Raw genomic sequence first — 19,407 nt, forward strand, 5'->3', positions numbered from 1 at the left:
TGTTTAAGAACACACAAATGCACAAAATAAACTGTTAAAAGGTAAGAGAATTTGGCTCCCCAATTGGGGGAGATCTGCCATATCTGGCAACACTGGCTGCAAGAGCAGCTTCAAGCAGCACAGAGTCTGTGCGCTGTGCACTCATTGGATGTAGAAGGCGCCGCACGCCACCCATACTGGAGTGAGTCCGTAGCCCAAAGGCACGAAAAGTACGGAGGCGATACTCACCACGTACAGATCCCCAAATTTTGCCCACGTTTTTGCACGTAGACACCGTGCACTTGCAAGTACGACGTGTTGAGACCGTGGCTTTAGTGGTTAGTACTCTCATGTCACAGCAAAAGCACCCCTTGTTCAGCTCTGGGATTATGGGGCTTTCTGTGTGGAGATTGTATGTTCTTCCTGTGCATGTATTGGTTTTGTACAAGTGCTCTTATTTCCTCCCACCATTCAAAGATATGCATATCAGGATCAACCATACAGTAGGTGTTAATGAGAGTGCAGTTGTGATTTTCTGTGTCTGTTTTCCCTGCTGATGATAAGAAAGCAATCTCACACTGCGACACAACCAGGACGTGCTGGCCATCACAGATAAGACAGTTCTTTACCCTGTGCACTGCTTTTTGCCAATTGTAGGTTCCCAACCCTCAGTCGATGAAAGCAAATATAGAAAAGGGATTATTCATTTCATATTTTTTTTTTCTTTTCTTTCTTTTTCACCAGGAAAAGGCGAGGACAAAGAATATCCAACTATCGGTGCTCGAATGATCAGATTGGAAGATAAGGTAGGTGCGCGCGCGTGTGTGTGTGTGTGTGTGTGTGTGTGTGTGTGTGTGTGTGTGTGTGTGTGTGTGTGTGTGTGTGTGTGTGTGTGTGTGTGTGTGTGTGTGTGTGTGTGTGTGTGTGTGTGTGTGTGTGTGTGTGTGTGTGCGTGTGTGCGTGTGTGTGTGTGTGAGTGCGTGCATGCGTGCGTGCATGCGTGCGTGCGTGTGTCTCAACGTGACTGCTGCTAGCTTATGTCTCTGTTATCAGATGAATGCGTGTGGTGGGATCTTTTGATGGCTGCTCTGTCATTTCATGCCAAATACCCATGTCGTCTGTGCTCTGTCTTATCAGCATTGCTCCCGTGCTGCGTTTGTGCTCCACTTTCCCTGTGAGATCATTCTATTTGTTACTGACCAACCAATTCTTGGATGTTTCCATGATATAGTTTTAACGGCATTGGAGCGCGAAACAGTCATAATGCAGTGAGGTGTCACAAAAGGTTACAGTTGTGTTGTCAAGCCCATGATACCATAGTGGTTTTCTGGATTGGTTCATGAAGGTGTCTTTCCCTGCACAAATCATGGGGTATGAAATGTGTTAGTTTTGGTGTGTGGGTGCATGTGTTGTTTGTTTATCTGAGTGGTTGCATCAAGTGAAACTATGTTTGTGGATTTGGAAAAAACTTGGAACCATTTCTGTGCACTCTGACATTTTTTTTTTTTTTTTGTGAAACTACCATTTCAAAATAAACCCTACTCTTAGAGTGAATTTGTTGTCCCATGAAAACAGCTCCTATACAATGGAACAATGCAAGCTGCCGTCACTTATTTCCTATTCACAACCAGCCTGTTCAGGACTTCCCCCACCACTTGCCTGAATATTTACCTTACCATCTCTGTACACTCATCAAGAGAGCCGGTCCCTAATGTTTACAAGCATTAGCCATTCTCTGACCTCTTTGTTACGAGAAAGAAGTAATGATCTTGAACCAATGTACGCTCTGAGCCTGAGGACCTCCCTCAGAGTACCAGTTACAGCCCATTTGCTTCGGGCTCCATGTTGTGATCGCAATCTCTTGATTTAAAACATAAACCTGTGTACAGACGTACCTCCCATACCTAAGACTGCCCTCTTTTATCCTTCAGTCTGTCTTTTAGTCTTTGCTGCCCTCTTCTTTTTTTTTTTTTTTTGCCCATGCTTTGCTGTGACGTCAAGGACAAATGTAACTGAGAGGGCCATAATTGGGGAAACAAATCAGTAGAGCACTTCTGATTCAGACAGTGTGGAACCAGTTAGTTATGCTTGTCAAACGAAACCTGCAGTGCTGCAACAAACATTTCCTCCAGAAGGTATAGCAAATAATCATCTGACACTTATGATACCTGGAGTCACTAGTTCTTTGTAATTACTGTTTTCCTCACCCTGTGGCCCGCCCCCTACCTGTCTTTCACCATTCTGGGTGTGTGAATTTTCTTGTTTTGATGGCTCTTGCTGGCCAGCACACCTGTTGTGGAAAATGGGGCTTCCTTTTTCCCTCAGGCGGCAGGTGGATAAACCCGCGGACCCTTCGTACTTGGTATATTCTGCTGGTCCTGTGGCTCTCTTTGCACTGTAAACCATTTCTTTCACCACTTGACATTTTCATTCAGGAGTCATTTTGTCGTTTTTCAAGACCTTTTGTGAAATAATGCACAAAATGAATTAAATCTATTGCTGCAATTTCAAATCTTTCAAGTGAATATTTTCAGGTCATTTGCAAGTTGGTTGCAACAGAAACTCCAGTGCTCACTCTTGTTTGTCTCGCGTGACTGCACGCATTTCATAACGTTGTGTAATTCCTGAGTTGCGCCACCTCTTGCTCATGTTGCTCAAAATAGTAAACCTACTCACACCCAGAGCGAAAGCCTGGTGTCACGGTTGAATCACCTCTAAATCGGACCTTTCCCAACCTCTCCAAGAATTATTCAACAGCTCGGTATACCCTAATGTTTGCTTGTTCCCATGCCTTTCTCAATACGCACTCTTGGTCTGCCTCCAGCTATTTTTTTTTTTTTTTTGACAAATTTCCACTTTCTTTTCCCCTCTCCCTTGTAAAACACCAGACATCTACCACTCTCGCTACTTTTTATGCTGCAGCTGAGTAAGTAAGACAGAATAATATTCCTGTCTCCGTATTGTCAGCACATCACTTGTAGATGAATTTATCTTAAGTTGGCTGAAGGGGACTCAGGCATTGTGAGTCCTGTACGGGGTGAGACAGTGATTTATCACTCACAGACAAAGACACCTATAGGTCCACACATACACACACACACACACACACACACACACACACACACACACACACACACACACACACACACACACACACACACACACACACACACACACACACACACACACACACACACACGCACACACATGGACGGACGCAGAGTTGATTAATTGCCGGAGTGTCTAACCCCACACTCTTAAGATTGAATTCTCCAGGAGTGACTTGGAAACGAAGATGGATGAGCCTCTGTGACAGTGTGTTATCTTTCTGTCAGACACACTCGATGAAAAATGCCTGAATGACAAGCTCAAACAGTGGCTAATGTCTCTCTGGGCTTCAGCGTGGTCTTACAGGAGGGAGCTCGCCCGCATGCATTGAGGTGAAGTCAGCGCATTTGCTTGTGGTAAATCGGCCCCACTTTTATAGGAGCAGATTTAGTTTTTTTGTTTTTCTCTCACATAGTGATAATATACACACACAAAAAAGGCAGAGAAATTACAACATTTGAGCTTTTCGAATAACCTGTAAATGTCTGTCTGGATGAGTTCATGCTTTTTTAGTTCAGATCTGATTTAACAATATTGTGAAAAGTGCTGCTGCCCAGAGTAACTCGGCAACATAAGACTGAAAGGAGCGTGTCGGATTGAACATGGCAGCCTTTAATTATGGTGGGAGGTAAATAGCTTTGTGTGGCACTGAAAGACTGAGAAAATAGTGGTCCACACTAAACTAGTGAAATTCAATGCCGTAGTCTCAGAACACATATGAGCTGATGATAGAAATTTGAATATGTGCTGCAAATACGTTGAGTAATATTGGATTCATTGTTGAACTATATCTTTGTTGGCAGTCAAACCTAAGGTTAGAGGCCAGAGAAGTGGTCTTGGGATTAGAAATTCACAAGTTTGAATGCCACAGCAGACAGGTCACCACTGTAGGTCCTTTAGTAAGACCTTTGACCCCCATCAGCTCCCCGGAGCCCTCTAATAATGACTGCCGACTGCATCCTAGAAATAGGATGGGTAACTGCAGATAAATGAATTAACCCAGGGGGATTGATAAAGTATCTTTAAACGATGGCAGGGTGCCAAATAAAAGACCAATTAATACATTAAAAAACAAAGCTTTACAACTTCAGGTTTTTGAAGCACCACAGCATTTAATTCAGTCATTTAATGTGTGCAGAACAGTAAAGAAGACATGTCAGTTGCAGAGACGTACTGTGGCTTTTGTAAAAGCTCGTAACCAACAGCAACAGCATGTTGTTTTTTGCCTGTAGATATGCTATTGACCAGATCTTTTTTTTATATTGAAAATTAACTAAATTCAGCATTCAACAAGAATTTCCAACTGATTTTTGGAAAACAGAGGTAATCACGTCAGTTCTACTCCTGATCCATGAGTTGGCAGGACAGCTTCATTATTGTTATTATTCATATTTATCTTGATGTATGTAGTGGTGAGCATTTTTCCTCTTTCTTAGAAAATTCCACCCTGTGTATATCAACACAGTTAGCTTTTAGAGATTATGCAGAATAATAAAAAAAAAAAGTAAACAGTGCAGTATGTCACATTTTTTCGATTGGTTCAGCATAGTTAAGTAATCCAAAGGTTTCCCAAGATGCATTTGGAACTGTGGCTATCAAATCATCAGTGGTGTCTAAGCAAAACACCAACTACTGTGTTATTTGTGTTGCTCCAATTACATGGACCATATATCACACTCACTTTGTGGTTAACTTTGCCCTGCAATACGAGGGCAAAATGTGCTGTGCCATGTGTGTCATGCTTCTATATCATGACGTGCATGTACGAGAATCTGCGCTCTGACCTTAATAGCATCTCAATTAGGTAAGAATGTTATAATTTACAGCAAGGCCAAATACTGGGAATACTTGAGGGCCGAGACGGAGTGTTGTGTTTGTTAGGAATCCATCTGTAAGGCATTTAGGGCCCCACGTTTCTAAAAGCATGGCTCTGAGGGGGGCAGGAGTGTGTGTGCGTGTGTGTGTGTGTGTGTGTGTGTGTGTGTGTGTGTGTGTGTGTGTGTGTGTGTGTGTGTGTGTGTGTGTGTGTGTGTGTGTGTGTGTGTGTGTGTGTGTGTGTGTGTGTGTGTGTGTACAACTCTGTGTGTGTTTAGACTGGTCCAATCCAGAGCCAGTGCAGGGCTTTAGAGACAAGGGCCTGGTACTGTAAACACACATGCACAGATATACATATTTAAACACTAGACCATACACAAAAATACAAGTGGATATCCCAGCTCATATAAATATACAAATGTAGCCAGCCAGCCAAACACACACACACACACACACACACACACACACACACACACACCCACACACACACACACACACACACACACACACACACACACACACACACACACACACACACACACACACACACACACACAAATTGGTCAATCCAGCAAGGCCTTGGCTTAGTTCTCAACAGCTTAATCACATCTTTCAGTGGTGAAGGGTGGGTTACAGATTGAGTGGCTGGAGTATGAGGAATAATTTCGTGCCTTAAATCCATTAATGATTTGCAGTAGGTGCCTAAAATAAATCTGTTGTACCCAATCATGTATTCTATGCTCAGCACATTAAGTTGAGCCCACATCTATGACTATACAATTACTATAAATCATTTTCAGCGCCTCACTGTGGTTCAGGATGTTGGGTTCTCTAGTAAAAGAATCACTTTTATGATCTCAACTAAGTTATTACTTAGGTATCAAGGACGAAGCATTCTTTGCTTTTTCAAAATTTTACTCAGCTTTTATGAAGCATCCATTTCAAAAGAGATATTGTGTTTCCCTTTTTTTCTTCTTAACAACAACTCAAATGACATTTGCATACTGTTGAACAGTCTCCAGTCTCAGTTCTGCTTATTCAGAATCCGTTGTGTTTTTTTATGCTTCAGATATCACAAGTGGAAAGAAAAGAACACGTCGTGTCTTGGAAGTCATTGAAGGCCATATGTGAACATTTTTATTTAGTTATATTTAAAAAGTTACAAAATAGGCATTATAATATACCTTTGATATCTAACAGAGTTTGTTGAAAAATTTCAAACTGGCCTCCTAGTTCACAACTTATAACACCGAAGAGCCTTATGGTGTTACGTACAGTAAGAGTGCCCATAGTAATTATTAATAAATGCTTTCAAGGTATGTTTTAAGTGAAAAAAAACTCAACTTTTGGGGGGGAATTAAACACATTTTGCAGCATTTTCGCAATGCAAAGGATGAGATCTCAGCCGTGTTAATATTATTATGAGGGCATTAACCCTTTAAAACCAAGCCTATTTTTAAGGTTTCTCCTCCAAAATTATACAGCCTTTTCTTTTTATAATCTGATGAGTTTATGCTTTCATTTGTTGGACACTTCTTTTGTGTATTTGGAATAAAGTGGCTACATGCCAGCATCTGAAATGGAGGGCCCTTGGTTTGAAAGCGTTGAATTACAAGCGTCACACATCGTCATCATTTTTATTAGTTTTACAAATCCTACAAAAGTACATCTGTCTCAATATTTAGCAAAGTGGTTAATCATATACTGTCTATATGTTTCAGTGTCAGCGAAGTATACTTATTGGTCACTTAGTTAATTTGTCCGTCTCCAGCCGACATCCCTTCCTCTGGGTTCGTGGGGGTCAATGAATTCTCCATTATTTTAGAGAGTGCCCCTGTCATCCCAAAGGTCTCCATTCTTCAGTTGCCCCTCTCTTTCTGTTTTCCTGTATCGACACCACGCCGACCATCTCCCCTTTGCTCCTATTCCCAGCGCCTCTCTGCCCTGCATGCACCCTGTCTGTTGTTATGCCGTTGTTTTGATATATGAGTGTATTTGGCCGCTGCATGCTCAGCGGGGAGCCGAACTGACCGGACCGGTCTAAACAAAGAGAGGAAACTTGGCAAAGGAAGCATATGCATACACACAGACTAACACATGCACACACATCCAGACCCAGACAGATCCAGAGACACACAGCTTCAGTGCAGTGTCCGTGCTGTTACTGCCCGGTGCTGCTGCAGACAAGCTCACGCAGTATCTCCCAGCATGTCTGGACTTGACTTGTTGCATAATGTGAAAACCTAGAAGTTCATCGTGTTTTTCTTTTCTGATTAAATCCAGTTCTTTGAATTTTGATGTGCCTCAACAAATGTGCAGTGAATATACAAGTTTGCACAGCAAGTAAATAAACGGTTTGCACACACGTGCATGACTTTGAGGGAAATGGTTTACTCCCACTGAAAAATAGGGTTAGAGGGAATTGTCCTCTGGAGACCAGCATCCCCTTGTGGTTTAAGGTTTTCGTCTTCAATGACATCAGCATGTAATTAATTCGATTGTCATTATTGTGTCAAAAATGCAGCCTGTTCATTCATTCCAGTGACGCAGATTTTTCTAAAAATTATTTCAACAGTCCACCGTTGTGTACTGGTTAGCACTTTCATCTAAAATGTCCCCAGTTTGAGTCTGGGTTCGTCTTGGGTGTGTGTTTGGCTGTCTATTGTGTTTTTGCCTATGATAGACTGGGGTCCTGTCCAGGGTGTATCCTGCCTTTCAGCCATAATCAACTGGGATCAGGTCCAGTGCCCTATGACCCCGAAGCGCTGTAGAAAAGGATGAATGTTATGTTCATTCAAAGTTGGATGATCCCTGAATGTAAGAAAAACTTGGCTCCGCTTTTGATTGCATGGTCGTACAATATCATCAAGCAAAACACTATTGTGTCCAATTTATTATGTGCAAATACACATGCCACTCACGCAGCCCCATAGCAGGAACGGTGTAATTGGACAGTTTACCTTTCAAGACAAAAGGGAAAATGAAAGTCTTGATAATTCCCCAGAGCTGCAAAAATTGTTTCTGGAGACATTCTACAAGTCCACAGTGTTTTCAAGTCTTATGAAAATCAAGAATTTTTTTTTTGTCATCTGAATCATACCTTTTGCAACATGTCTATATCTATTGCATCTCTTTTTGGTAATCCAACAGATTTGAGCTCTTTTCAGCTGTGCTCCTCGTTCTGCCACGTCTTTCCCTTGCACTGCGCTGAACTGGCTTTTCTCACATTGACACTTCCCACTGTTGATGTGGTATCTTTATAGTTTTGTGAACTTGATAGCATGCAACGGCTGGTGTGCTGCTGCGAGTTTGATAGCGCACCAGGAGCTGAGTGCTGTTTGTAGTGCGGCCCAGCAGTAAATCATGTTTCAGCAGTGCGCTGGGGATGCAGCCCCTGGCAGCTCCCAGACGGCCTTTGGCTCTGGCTCCTTTCTCTTAGCGCCACTCTCTAATTTCAGAGCCGGGACCCTGCCTACTACTGTGTCTTTACCGCATTCCCACAAACCAGAGACGGACAGTCTGCCTGCATGTCTGGCTACTTGCACTCCATCTAACAGTCTTTCTTGCATTCTATCTCTCTCAGGCTTTTGTGTGTATCTCGATTCCCCTTTTGCACTCACTCCGTTTTTTGTTTTTGTTTTCCCGTTGTCACAAACTTTCTTTTTCTGTGGCTCCCAGTCTCTCATTGACCAGAGCTTGCCCCTTCTTCTCCACTGTCGCTGTCTGTTTCGGTGCTTTCAGGATTATAGGCCTGCAGTCTCACTCACAGTATCTAAATCATGTTGTACCCTGCCACTGTCTCTTGTCAGCCGCCCCCCGCCCAGTTTCTGTCTGCATCTCCCCAGCACCCACTGTGGGCTACGCTCCTTGGCTGTAAATACCCATGCTACATTTCCATTTTAATTGCCTGACTTTCGCAGCACCCGGGGATATATTTTTTTTTGCACATATATTTTATTGTCTTGGCCAAATGCCCCTACTACTTTCAGTTGGACCTGACCACTAATATACTCCAACATGGACCAGTTCATTATCAGCATGGAGGTGTGAGCTTATTTAAGCAGGTTACAAAGGGGTCAATATACAGTTCATGAAACTGCTGCCTGTGTTTTATTGGGACCTGCAGTCTCACTAATACACAGTGCTAAGTAGCCCTGGTGCCACCCTACTTTTGAGTACTATTAAATCAGTCTACTGCATGGAACTGTAACCAGCTGTGAAAAATGCCAAGCTGTGTAAATTACTCCAGAGGCTATGAGTGTAAATGTCACTGCTGTTAAGTCAAGCTGGTACCTGGGGAACATATAATGGGCAGTATGTGTACAGTATAATACTGGATGTGTGGCTGTATGCGCTTGTTTTCTGCCTCTGGCACGTCGAGGGGTTGAGTAACACAAATCAGCATTTTGTAAGAGCACAATACAAATCCCAATATTTGTTCATTACTCTTGAAAGTATGTCTGTAGCTTTGTTAAAAATCAGCAATAACCTGACATGTGTACTGGCACAGGGAACACTTTTCTCTCTTTTGCAATATATTTTAATTTGACATTGACTAAGATAATTACCAAACCAATGATGCACTTTTAGTCTGTTAAGGATATATATATATATTTTTTTTTTTTTTCATTGTTGTCAAAGATACTTTGATATTGGGGTCAATCTTTTTTTTCATATTTCTATGTAACTTAAATGTAATGTAGTTATCTGCAGAATCTACACATGAGAGGGGGGAAAAATAATTTCTCACCATTTTACATTTAGACAGATTATTTGGTGAGATGGTCTGTTCAAAGCTTCTATTTTAGTCTATGCAATGTCGAGACATATCAGTATTATGTGTGACGTGTTGTTTCTATTCAGTCGTAAATAGAAAATATGGGATTACAGGAATTGAAAAATTGTTGAGTTGATGCACATTTTAATCATTTTCCCCTTTTAGACTCCTACTTTTTGAGGGGACACTCAGTTGCAGATTGTCAGGACAGACCGGACAATGTTGCAAGTCTGTCATAGAATAGCAGATTAAGAATAAGGTAGGAAAAGGTTTTTTTGTTATTTTAGGGTGTTGTGCTATAGCAGGCTCGCCCTTAGTTCATGGAATGATTTTAACTGGCTGTTACTAATGCAGGCGTGTTTATGAGTGTGTAAAGATTTGACTGGGCCACTTGTGGTTCAGACATTGGCCCTATGGTGCTCCATGCCCAGACACATCCCTCAGGCAACAGTGGGACTGCCAGTGCCCGTAGTAAACCTAGGTGTGTGTGTGTGAGTGTGTGTGAGTGTGTGTGTGTGTGTGTGTGCGTGCGTGCGTGCGTGCGCGTCAGGGCCAAATCTCTTCTCATCTCTGATTTGCTCTAATGGTGTCTTGCCCAATTCTTTAGTGAGTTTATTTTTGTTCATTGACAAATGATTTTTATAGTACGGGTTTTTTTTTTCTCTACTTCTGGGTCCTGTTTTGTTTTTTGTTTTTTACTGTAGAACAATTAAAGTGACACACCTTTCAATTGTATGCAATTAACTTTGTAGTGGACACAGGATACAGGCCTCGCCTGGTCTAATACGGTACAATGGATAAAATCAGGAAGCTGCTATTTGAAGGCTGAAATCAGTGAATGGGGCCGTGAATGAGAACTGCATATTTATAATGCTTTGAATGGTGAGTATGAAGGAAAAATACCCTCCACCCCATTCCACCCTGGGTGCGTTAGTAGCTTGCACAGCTGCAGCACTTGCAGCTTATCCTGTCTCAAATTTGTCATCAGGAGCCATGTCACGATTCACTTACCTGCCAAGTCACACATTTGAAATGTATTTTATGTCAGAGTCACTTTTTCCAGCATCTTACAAATGTTCAAAGGCAGAATGAAGAAAGTGTTTTTGCAAGCCTCAAGATTGCCTGACTGGCTCTGTCAGGCAATCTCATCTGAGAACAGATCATCTGCTATGCCATCATCACTCGTTACTCTGTTTTTTTTTTTCATGACCCTTGATGGGTCTTAAGCAATACAGATGACTTCCTCTGTAATGCCTAAGTTTTTTTTCTTTTTTCTGATCATGACACTCATTTGGTTGCTGTCGTGATGTAGTGATGTAGTAATATTGCTGGTTATGAATAGAAACAGCATGCCAGTCACAAGCAGGGTCTTACGCAAGTCTTTTTTAGTCAGCATATTAATGTTAAGTGAATAGACATACGCTTATTTCTTATTCTGCTTTTAGAGAGTCTGACTCAACATCTCCACTTAATGAGTCAAACAGTCCTTAGGGTGACCTGCACCGTGCTGACAGTTTAGCGGATGTCTCTGAGCAAAACAACTATGTGCACACGATGGAGACATCCTCATAGGGAGACTAGAAAAAGAAATGAAAAACTTACTTTTCAAAGCAAATTTTTCGTTTTTTTGTTTTATTCACACACAAAGTAACTAAACTACCTTCAGAATCACTAGTAAATGCACATTTTCCCAAACTTCCACTGCAGTGGTGAAAAGAGAAATCAGACAGCTCGACTATTCAAAACACATCCTTCAAAACATGGACATGGTGACGTCTCTGTCATTCCAAACCTTACATCTGTGAGGGTTTTGGGTTTATCCAGGTCAGGGTAGTCCTTGAAGAGTTGAGATCAGGGGCAACTCAGTTTAGTTCGCGAAGACATTTCACCTCGTGCCCAACTGCCCTCGATTCAACTCGGTCCAAAAGCGCCAAAGAACAGAGGCCGCGATAGAAAGAGGGAGAGACATTAGTCTAGAGCTCTTGATACTGTACGTCTCCTCCGTGACATACTGCCAAGGAAGAGGGAGGCCAGAAAGCCTGAGCTGGAGCTGGCCTGATAAGCAGACCAGATAAAGGGTTACAGTGAACCTCAAACAGAGACAAGAATGAAGCAGAAGGGCAAGTTGACTGTGATACTTCCCTCTTCTTTTCCACTGCACAGAAAGACCAGCAAAGAATGCAGAGACTTTACCAAAACTCAATGTAAAAAGGATAAAAAAAAAAAAAAAAAAGATGCCCTGCTGTATCTGGTGTTTTCACTGATATTCTTCAGAAGTTTACTGGAATAGAGTTGGCAACTTGCTAGCATGAATCAACATTAATGTTGCAAGACTATCAAACAGTGAAATGCCATATATCACTCACTTGTCATTTGCACATATTTGAGAGATCCATCCATCTATCTTCTAACTACTTTATCTGGCAAAGTGTAGCAGGCTGCTGGGACGTGATCCCAGCTCACTGGGGTGAAGGTTCTACACTGAAAGGTCACCAGCCCGTCACAGGACAGACGAGGAGAGAGAGACAATCGCACGCACTCCTCAGTGATGCTTACAACAAAATTTAGAGTCACCAGTTCTGCCGTTTTGTTTTTTGTGGGAGGAAATCGGAGCACTTAAAGAAAACCAATGCACCCACAGGTAGAACATGCAGCATCCGTAAAGTAAAAGCCTTCACACTCTGACCTGGTAATGTTCCCAGTGCGAGGTAAGAGTGGTCCTTTGTCAAATAAAGTACCATTGTTGGAGCTTGAAGCCATCTTGCAATGAAAGCAGGAAACTTTAGCAACAGTCTGGCAACAATGAGGGTTAGGTCCTGTCAGATAACTCATAAACAATTTCTTTGGAATTTCCATTTATGCACACAATTCTCACAAACAATATCAGAGACAATTCTTCATCATATAGATGTCGACCGGCAAATTTGTCATCAGAAGCCAAGCAGGATGGAGTTCATAAAAGAAGTTCTGCCAGATGGTGATCTCAAATCAGAATACAGACCATGCTGTCATGCGGAAGTCACATTTCTCAGCCCGTCTCAATTACATTCAAGCGTTGGAGATGGGATTGAGACATTTGCAATGATTTTATGGCACAAGTCTTTTGAAGAAAATTCCAAGGACACATTTGCAAGGAAAATGCAAATGCCAATGTCCAAAAAAGAGCCGATGAGATACTAGTGTCAAGCTGATATTCATTGTATAAGCCATGCTGAGACTTTTCTTTGTATAGTATTGGCAAGCAAAATTAGGGCACGCACACACACGAACAAAAACACACAAGGGCACATCAAGTGCATTCACAGACAGCCTGTGGTGAGAAGTGAACATCGAAAGGTCAGCATTGGCCAAGGGGTCATTCCCACCAGTCCGCCACTGACCAAACAGCCTGTGTCTTGGGGGCCAGAGGTCAACTTCACCAGCCTGGTCATTCGAACATAATGGAGCCTATTTTGTCCATCTGTGCAACTGTGTTTCTTGTCTTGTCAGTTTGTCTCAGCTGACAGGAGGTTGTGCGCAGCATGAGTGGGAGGTGAAAAGGGGAGGGATGTTTTCCCCTGAACGAAAGAGGGCGAGATGGCCACTTGAGGGCTGAGAGGTTGTGTGTATATGGATGTGTATTTGCATGCATCTGAGAGCATATGTATTCCTTCCATGTTTGACTGAGAGAGAAATGGAAGGAGAGAGAGAGAGAGAGAGAGAGAGAGAGAGAGAGAGAGAGAGAGAGAGAGCGAGAGAGAGAGCGAGAGCCACACTCCTGCTCAGCTCACTCAGCACCTTCACATTGGCATTGGGCCTCTCCGGAGATTTGCTGTCTCAGTTGGATCACCCCCCCCTCCCTTTTTTTTCCTCGACCCCCATCGCTCCTGCTCTACTCCCAAAAACTACTCCCGGCCTTCCTGCTGCCCTCACCCTTAGGATAACACTTTAAATCACCGCCTTCTACTGACCACTCAAAGTTTTTTCGTTCCCCTCAGACAAACTTGCTCCTTCCCTCCATTGCTGATAGTGCGGCGTGGGGGATGGGCTTCGATTGGTGGAGGACTGGAGGAATGCAGGTTTCGCGTGCTTGCGTGCGTCTCATTGTCTGTCACAGAAGCCGCTCAAACCTCCTTTCCACTTCTACGACAGCATGCACTGGCAGATGGCTGCCAAAACATCACTGCAATCTCTTCTTAGTGCTCACGCATAAGAGTTTAGTCCGAGATTATTTATATCCATTCAATTATCAATCATTCTGCTATTTATTATTTTGAGAAATTCAGAATACTTTTGAGTGAGTAAAAGTTTCGAACTCACAAAAAATCATCAAATACTCACTTTTGACTTTTTTCTATCCAGTGTTTTTCAAGTTCCACTTTATTGCAGCTATTTGTTTGAAAGATGTGGAGTTGCTTTAACAGTTAGTATCAGAAAAAGACAAAAATTAACTCAGCACTATATGTTAGATTACATTTTATCTCCTAATCAGCAAGTCTCAATGATTTGGGTATTAGTTAAGCCGTCAGCACTGTGAGGATAAATCGGATGACTGTACCACCCACTAAGTGCTGCTTAAGTTACATCAGTTAGTTGTAAGCCAAATAAATGATTTGGTCTGCCTGAGTTATTTAGTCTTCATTAAAGTCAAACAATTTCAACTATCATGACAACATGACACCTGATGGTAAAATAAATCGATATCCACACTGATGAGTAGCAACAAGGAGAAGGAATAATGAAATAGCTGAGACAAACTAATGCCATGCAGACTGTGGCTTAAAAACTTTCATACATAACAAATATTAAAAACTAATTAACTGAAGTTAAGTGTAACTGGGAGCAGTGGTGGCTTAAGTGTTACTACTGTGAGCATCGCCCCTCGTCTCGCCCTCGCTCCCTGGTGATTGAATGGCAGATCACCACTCCTACACATAGGATCAGTCAATGTGAAAAAAAATATTAAAAACAATAGAATAAAGTAGGATTGGTTTAATTATTAATTTCCTCGTGATTCAGTTAGGTATGTTACTCTCAAATGTACACGTGTTACAGACATGACACTTTATGTGCTGTTTCTAAACTCTCTAAACTGTCTCCATTTAATTATTTAATTTCAGCATTATTGTTTGCATGCGCGCTCCCTTTGGTAGGTTTTACCCTGCAGGATGTGAATGTAAACCATTTAAACAATAAGGCTGCATGCAGGAAAAAAATATTTCCACTGAAGCGAAATGTAAAATCAAACACTGACATGTATATTTTTTCAGTTAAGATAATAATCTCTCTTTAGACTTTGGAATCCAAAAGCTAATTCATCTAAATCAGTGTTTTGAAAACTGGTTGTACTGTTCCTTTAAACTTGCCTGATAAGGGCCTTTTGCCAGTACAGGCATTTAACAATGACAGCCTTGACTGTCTTTGTAGTCTTATCTCCACCAACACAACAATGACAGATGGTATCTGTTGCAAGTCGTAAGACGTCATGTCATCTCGCACAATAAGTCCTGCTTCTCCATACCGCGTCACATACCTGAAGACCAACCCATCCCCTTAAGCTTGTTTCTATATCTGTCTCCTGTTTTGTTCTCCTGTCTGCCTTTTTACTGCACTTTGTTTATTTCATTCGGTTGCATGCTTTGCTTTGTCTTTCGATTCTTTTGTACCCTGTCACTGCCCCTCTTCTCTTAGCCATTGAGGTTAACCACCACTTGTATTACACTGCATTACAACTCATCAAGAATAAGCCATGGAAAAACAACCTACACTTATTCTCTCTCTCTCTCTCTCTTTCTCTCTCTCTCTCTCTCTCTCTCTCTCTCTCTCTCTCTCTCTCTCTCTTTCTCTCTGCTTCTCTCCTTTTCTTTCCACTCTCTCCTTTTCTCTCTTGAGCTAAATCACAAAACAAACGGGCCAACAACAGTGAATTGCATAGAAACCCAATATGGACTCCACCCTGGAGATTACAGAGTCAGCCATGCTGCACTACAATAACAGCCTGCTCTGCTCTCACTGTCCCCTGCCCAGTGTCTTCACGGGTTTGTGCATTTTTCAAAAGTACCTTGCCTTCCGTGGATCTGCAGTTTGTGGGTGCATCTATGCAACCATAAATACTGTGATTGTCTGCTCACCTGCACATGTCTAAGCGTAGTAAAATGTGTGAATTTAGTTGCATGTGGAAATTTGTGTGAAGTTGTGCGTGCGTGCGTGTGCGTACACATGCAAGACACACGCCTTTGTTTGCTTCAGAATTGCAGAGATGAGTCATTTTGTCACCATCGTGGACACGTCATAGTATTTCACACTACCAAACAGCAAAAGGTTGGTCAGTACAACCTGATCTTGCTTTTCTCTGTAAAGCCTATTTTTAAAGATGTAGTTTTATTGCAGAGTTCAAAATAGCACTGGTAACTAAAGTGTAAAATACAAGTTGTAGGAAATATGCTGCAGTACTTGATAAACTACGGCATAATGTAGATTATGTAACATGTGACCTACATACCACCCTAAACAAAACCCCATGCTTGTGTACAGTGACAGAAGTAGGTCAAGTTTAATCAGTGAGGATTTCTGTAACAGCGATTATAAACAAGGGTCACGCAATGTGGAACATTTAATTAATTAATTAATTAATGATTCATTTTCGATTAAGCGCATACTGATTATTTTTTCATTAATGCTCTACAACAAATGGATGCAGTGACAACTTAATTAATTTTGAAAGATTAAAAAAAAAACATTTCGGTTATTGTGAATCTTACAATTTTGCAAATCTAACAGGTTAAAAAAGTTTTTTTTTCAGGCTAAAAACTATTCTGTGAATTTTGCTTAAACTGTTGTTTTTTTGTGTGTGCAACCTGTAGAATGAAAGCAGGCAGGTCTGTCAAGTCACAACACTCCTCCTGTCTCTCTGTTTACGACAGATCTGGTGTCATTTCGCTTTGAGTTCACTGTAAATCAGTCACTCAGCAGAGGGAGCCTGCACACAGTCAGTTAATACACACCTAAATGGTTTACCTACTACTGTGTATCTGTCGGTACACGTTTCTGAACTTGGCACCGGTGCTCCATCTGAAATAACATGTGCATTCTGTCCATACCAACAGTGTAATACACAGTGTGCCTTATTTGCTTGCTGCTGCCAGTCATGGCTGGGACTCTTAAAACCAATTATCATTCGCAATAATTAAATTGTTTTTTTTCCTGGTGAAGTATATCTATCCATCCAGGGTTGATGGGTGCTCAAGATGATCTTGGCTGTGAGTATGTGCAAAGGATGAGTGCATTCAATTTCGAGGATTATCTCGTCAACAAGTTTTGAGTGCTTGGTTACATATAATGATACATAATGGAATAATGATATATGTACAACTTCTCAAGCCAATGTTGCCGAACATATGGCTGATGAGCGAAGACCAGCCTATTAAAAAGTATCATCTTGCCCAGCAGGATAACATTACTTAGTGCAAAACATTACCAAGAAGATATTAACTGCAATTTGTTTGATTGTTAAAAGTAAACTGCTTTTCCTGGTTTGTCCACTGGGTGAGGGACACAATACAAGACAGAACTGAATGATAGATGGCAGCAATATACACAGTAAAGCAGCAGTGACAGCTGTCTTTCTTATTGCTAGGAAAATAGTAGTTGCAAAAAAAAGACTTTGTCTAAATTTAGACCAAAGAGAAACACTGTAATACTTGGATTTCACATTGCACTCGTTCTTCAGAAGAAATAGTTGGAATATGAAACAGTTTTGTAAAAGAAGAGTTCATTAAATATGATCATTTTGAAACGAAACTAACAGAAAAATTTAGCTTTTTTTTTTCTTTTCTTTTCTTTTCTTTTTTTTTTGCTCGGATGTATGTGGTCCCTGAGCTAAAATCATTCTGACACTCCCAATAAAAACAAACATGCACTTTATGTATCTGCTCCGATTGTATTAAACCATCAATGGTGCCTTTTTTCTCATTGCTCACCACTTTCAAGCCTGGAAAGTCACACTTTGACACGATGTGGTAGTCAATAAATTTCATGACGAGCTAATCCCTGTCGATCGCCGAAAAGGAGAAACGTGCTATTTTGATTTGGGGTTTTGAGATTATACTTCTAGTTTAAAAAGCTGGATCCAATCTGAGGCCAGTCATGCTGCGGTGATCAAGGCTTCTCTAATGCTAGGTCTGAAGGTCTGCACTGCCTGAGTCTGGCCTCCAGCTTGGGCAGAGCGGCTGATTGTTTCCAGCCAGGATGGAGGTAATGAGGGGGTGGTGGTCATCATGACACACACACACACACACACACACACACACACACACACACACACACACACACACACACACACACACACACACACACACACACACACACACACACACACACACACACACACACACACACACACTGACCCATAAGTAAATATTCATGCATGCATACGTGTGGATGTGTGTGTTTGCACGTTTTCAGCCGCAATACATTGGCTCTCTCTCTACAGACCGCAGGGTCACCCCGGCAGTCACTTATTAGTGGTCATCAGGATGCACTCGCACACGCTCGTGCAAACAGGCACATGCACACACACACACACACATCAATACCACTGACTTTGCATGAAGGGTTTGACCACACACATACACACACCTCAGCGTAAATCCACTCATCCAGTTCACAGCATTGTGTTTGATGCACGCCATGTTAGGAGCCTTAAAGTGAAACCACATGCAGCTCCGTTGAAGCAGATCTGCTAAATCTCTGTCAAAAGGTGGCTGAGTCATGCCTGCATTGGCTGTGCGATCACGCGTGTGTGTTGCTGCATCACAAGATTTTGTGTGGCAGGCCTGAAGGAAGAAAAGCTGACAAACACATACAAAGACATCCATTTCTCTTCCACAAAGATACACTAATAAGTCTAGTTAATAAGTCAGTTAATCTGGCAATAAATTGAAAACATGCTTAAAAGACATGCATCCCCCTCACGTCACACTAGACTCTCATCTGACAAAATTAAAAAGTGTTTGATAAGTGATTCATATCACATTTCTAACAACCATTAGTATTGTGACCAGCTTCCAGAAAGGCAGCATAAAGGCTTTAGCTCTAGTGTCCTTCTCAGTTTTTCCACCTGAGAAACACAGATAGCAATGACCACACACAGGCAAAAATGTATAGTCCATAATAATAGACCTAAAGATACCGGTAAAGCTGCATTATACTATATGAGACTGTAAAACACTGCCATGGAATTTAGTATGAATGGTGTGCTAAAACAGGATACCATTTTCCCACACATTCCCATAGTTCAGCCCGAGTTTATTCTCACCCATCTTGTGTAGCAGGAAAAGCTCATTCTTCATGCCCTTTATGTTGACAAAGGGTCATTATACAACAAGCCATCATGTCAATGTCTCGATCGCGAGCAGAAATACCCAATGAAATGAGTCTGACCAATCCTTTCTGTTAACACAACTGTTAATAGAATTCTGTCTGGAAAATCAGAAATATTCATTATCAATTAAAAAAAAAGTATATCTTAAAAGTAGTGTAGTCTGATTTTCTTGTATCTTTATATAAGTGTTACACCTCTACACATTTTGGTTTAGGTGGTCTCTCACTTTGTACATTTGCTGGACTCCTTGGGAGTAATGCAGGGAAAGTGATAGATAAGATAAAACCTTGATAAGTGTTTGGCCTCTTAAGCCGATGATTTCTAACCTTTAAGAAAGGCTATGAATGCTTTCTCCTTTTGGTTTTGC

The 19,407-nt window shown here is 41.6% G+C and overlaps 1 protein-coding gene across 1 annotated transcript in view; it reads left to right on the plus strand.

Annotated features, from left to right (window-relative positions):
- kcnq1.2 (potassium voltage-gated channel, KQT-like subfamily, member 1.2) overlaps nucleotides 1-19,407 on the plus strand; it is a gene marked incomplete at its 5' end in the record, with an annotated part of 161,813 nt that overhangs the window by 104,926 nt on the left and 37,480 nt on the right. The window contains one exon of the mRNA XM_080505410.1: nucleotides 724-785. Within this exon, the coding sequence (XP_080361536.1) occupies nucleotides 724-785 (62 nt within the window). The remainder of the gene's footprint in view (nucleotides 1-723; nucleotides 786-19,407) is intronic.

Source organism: Blennius ocellaris (assembly GCF_963422515.1).
Source record: "Blennius ocellaris genome assembly, chromosome: 11".
In the NCBI taxonomy this organism is placed as follows: Eukaryota; Metazoa; Chordata; class Actinopteri; order Blenniiformes; family Blenniidae; genus Blennius; species Blennius ocellaris.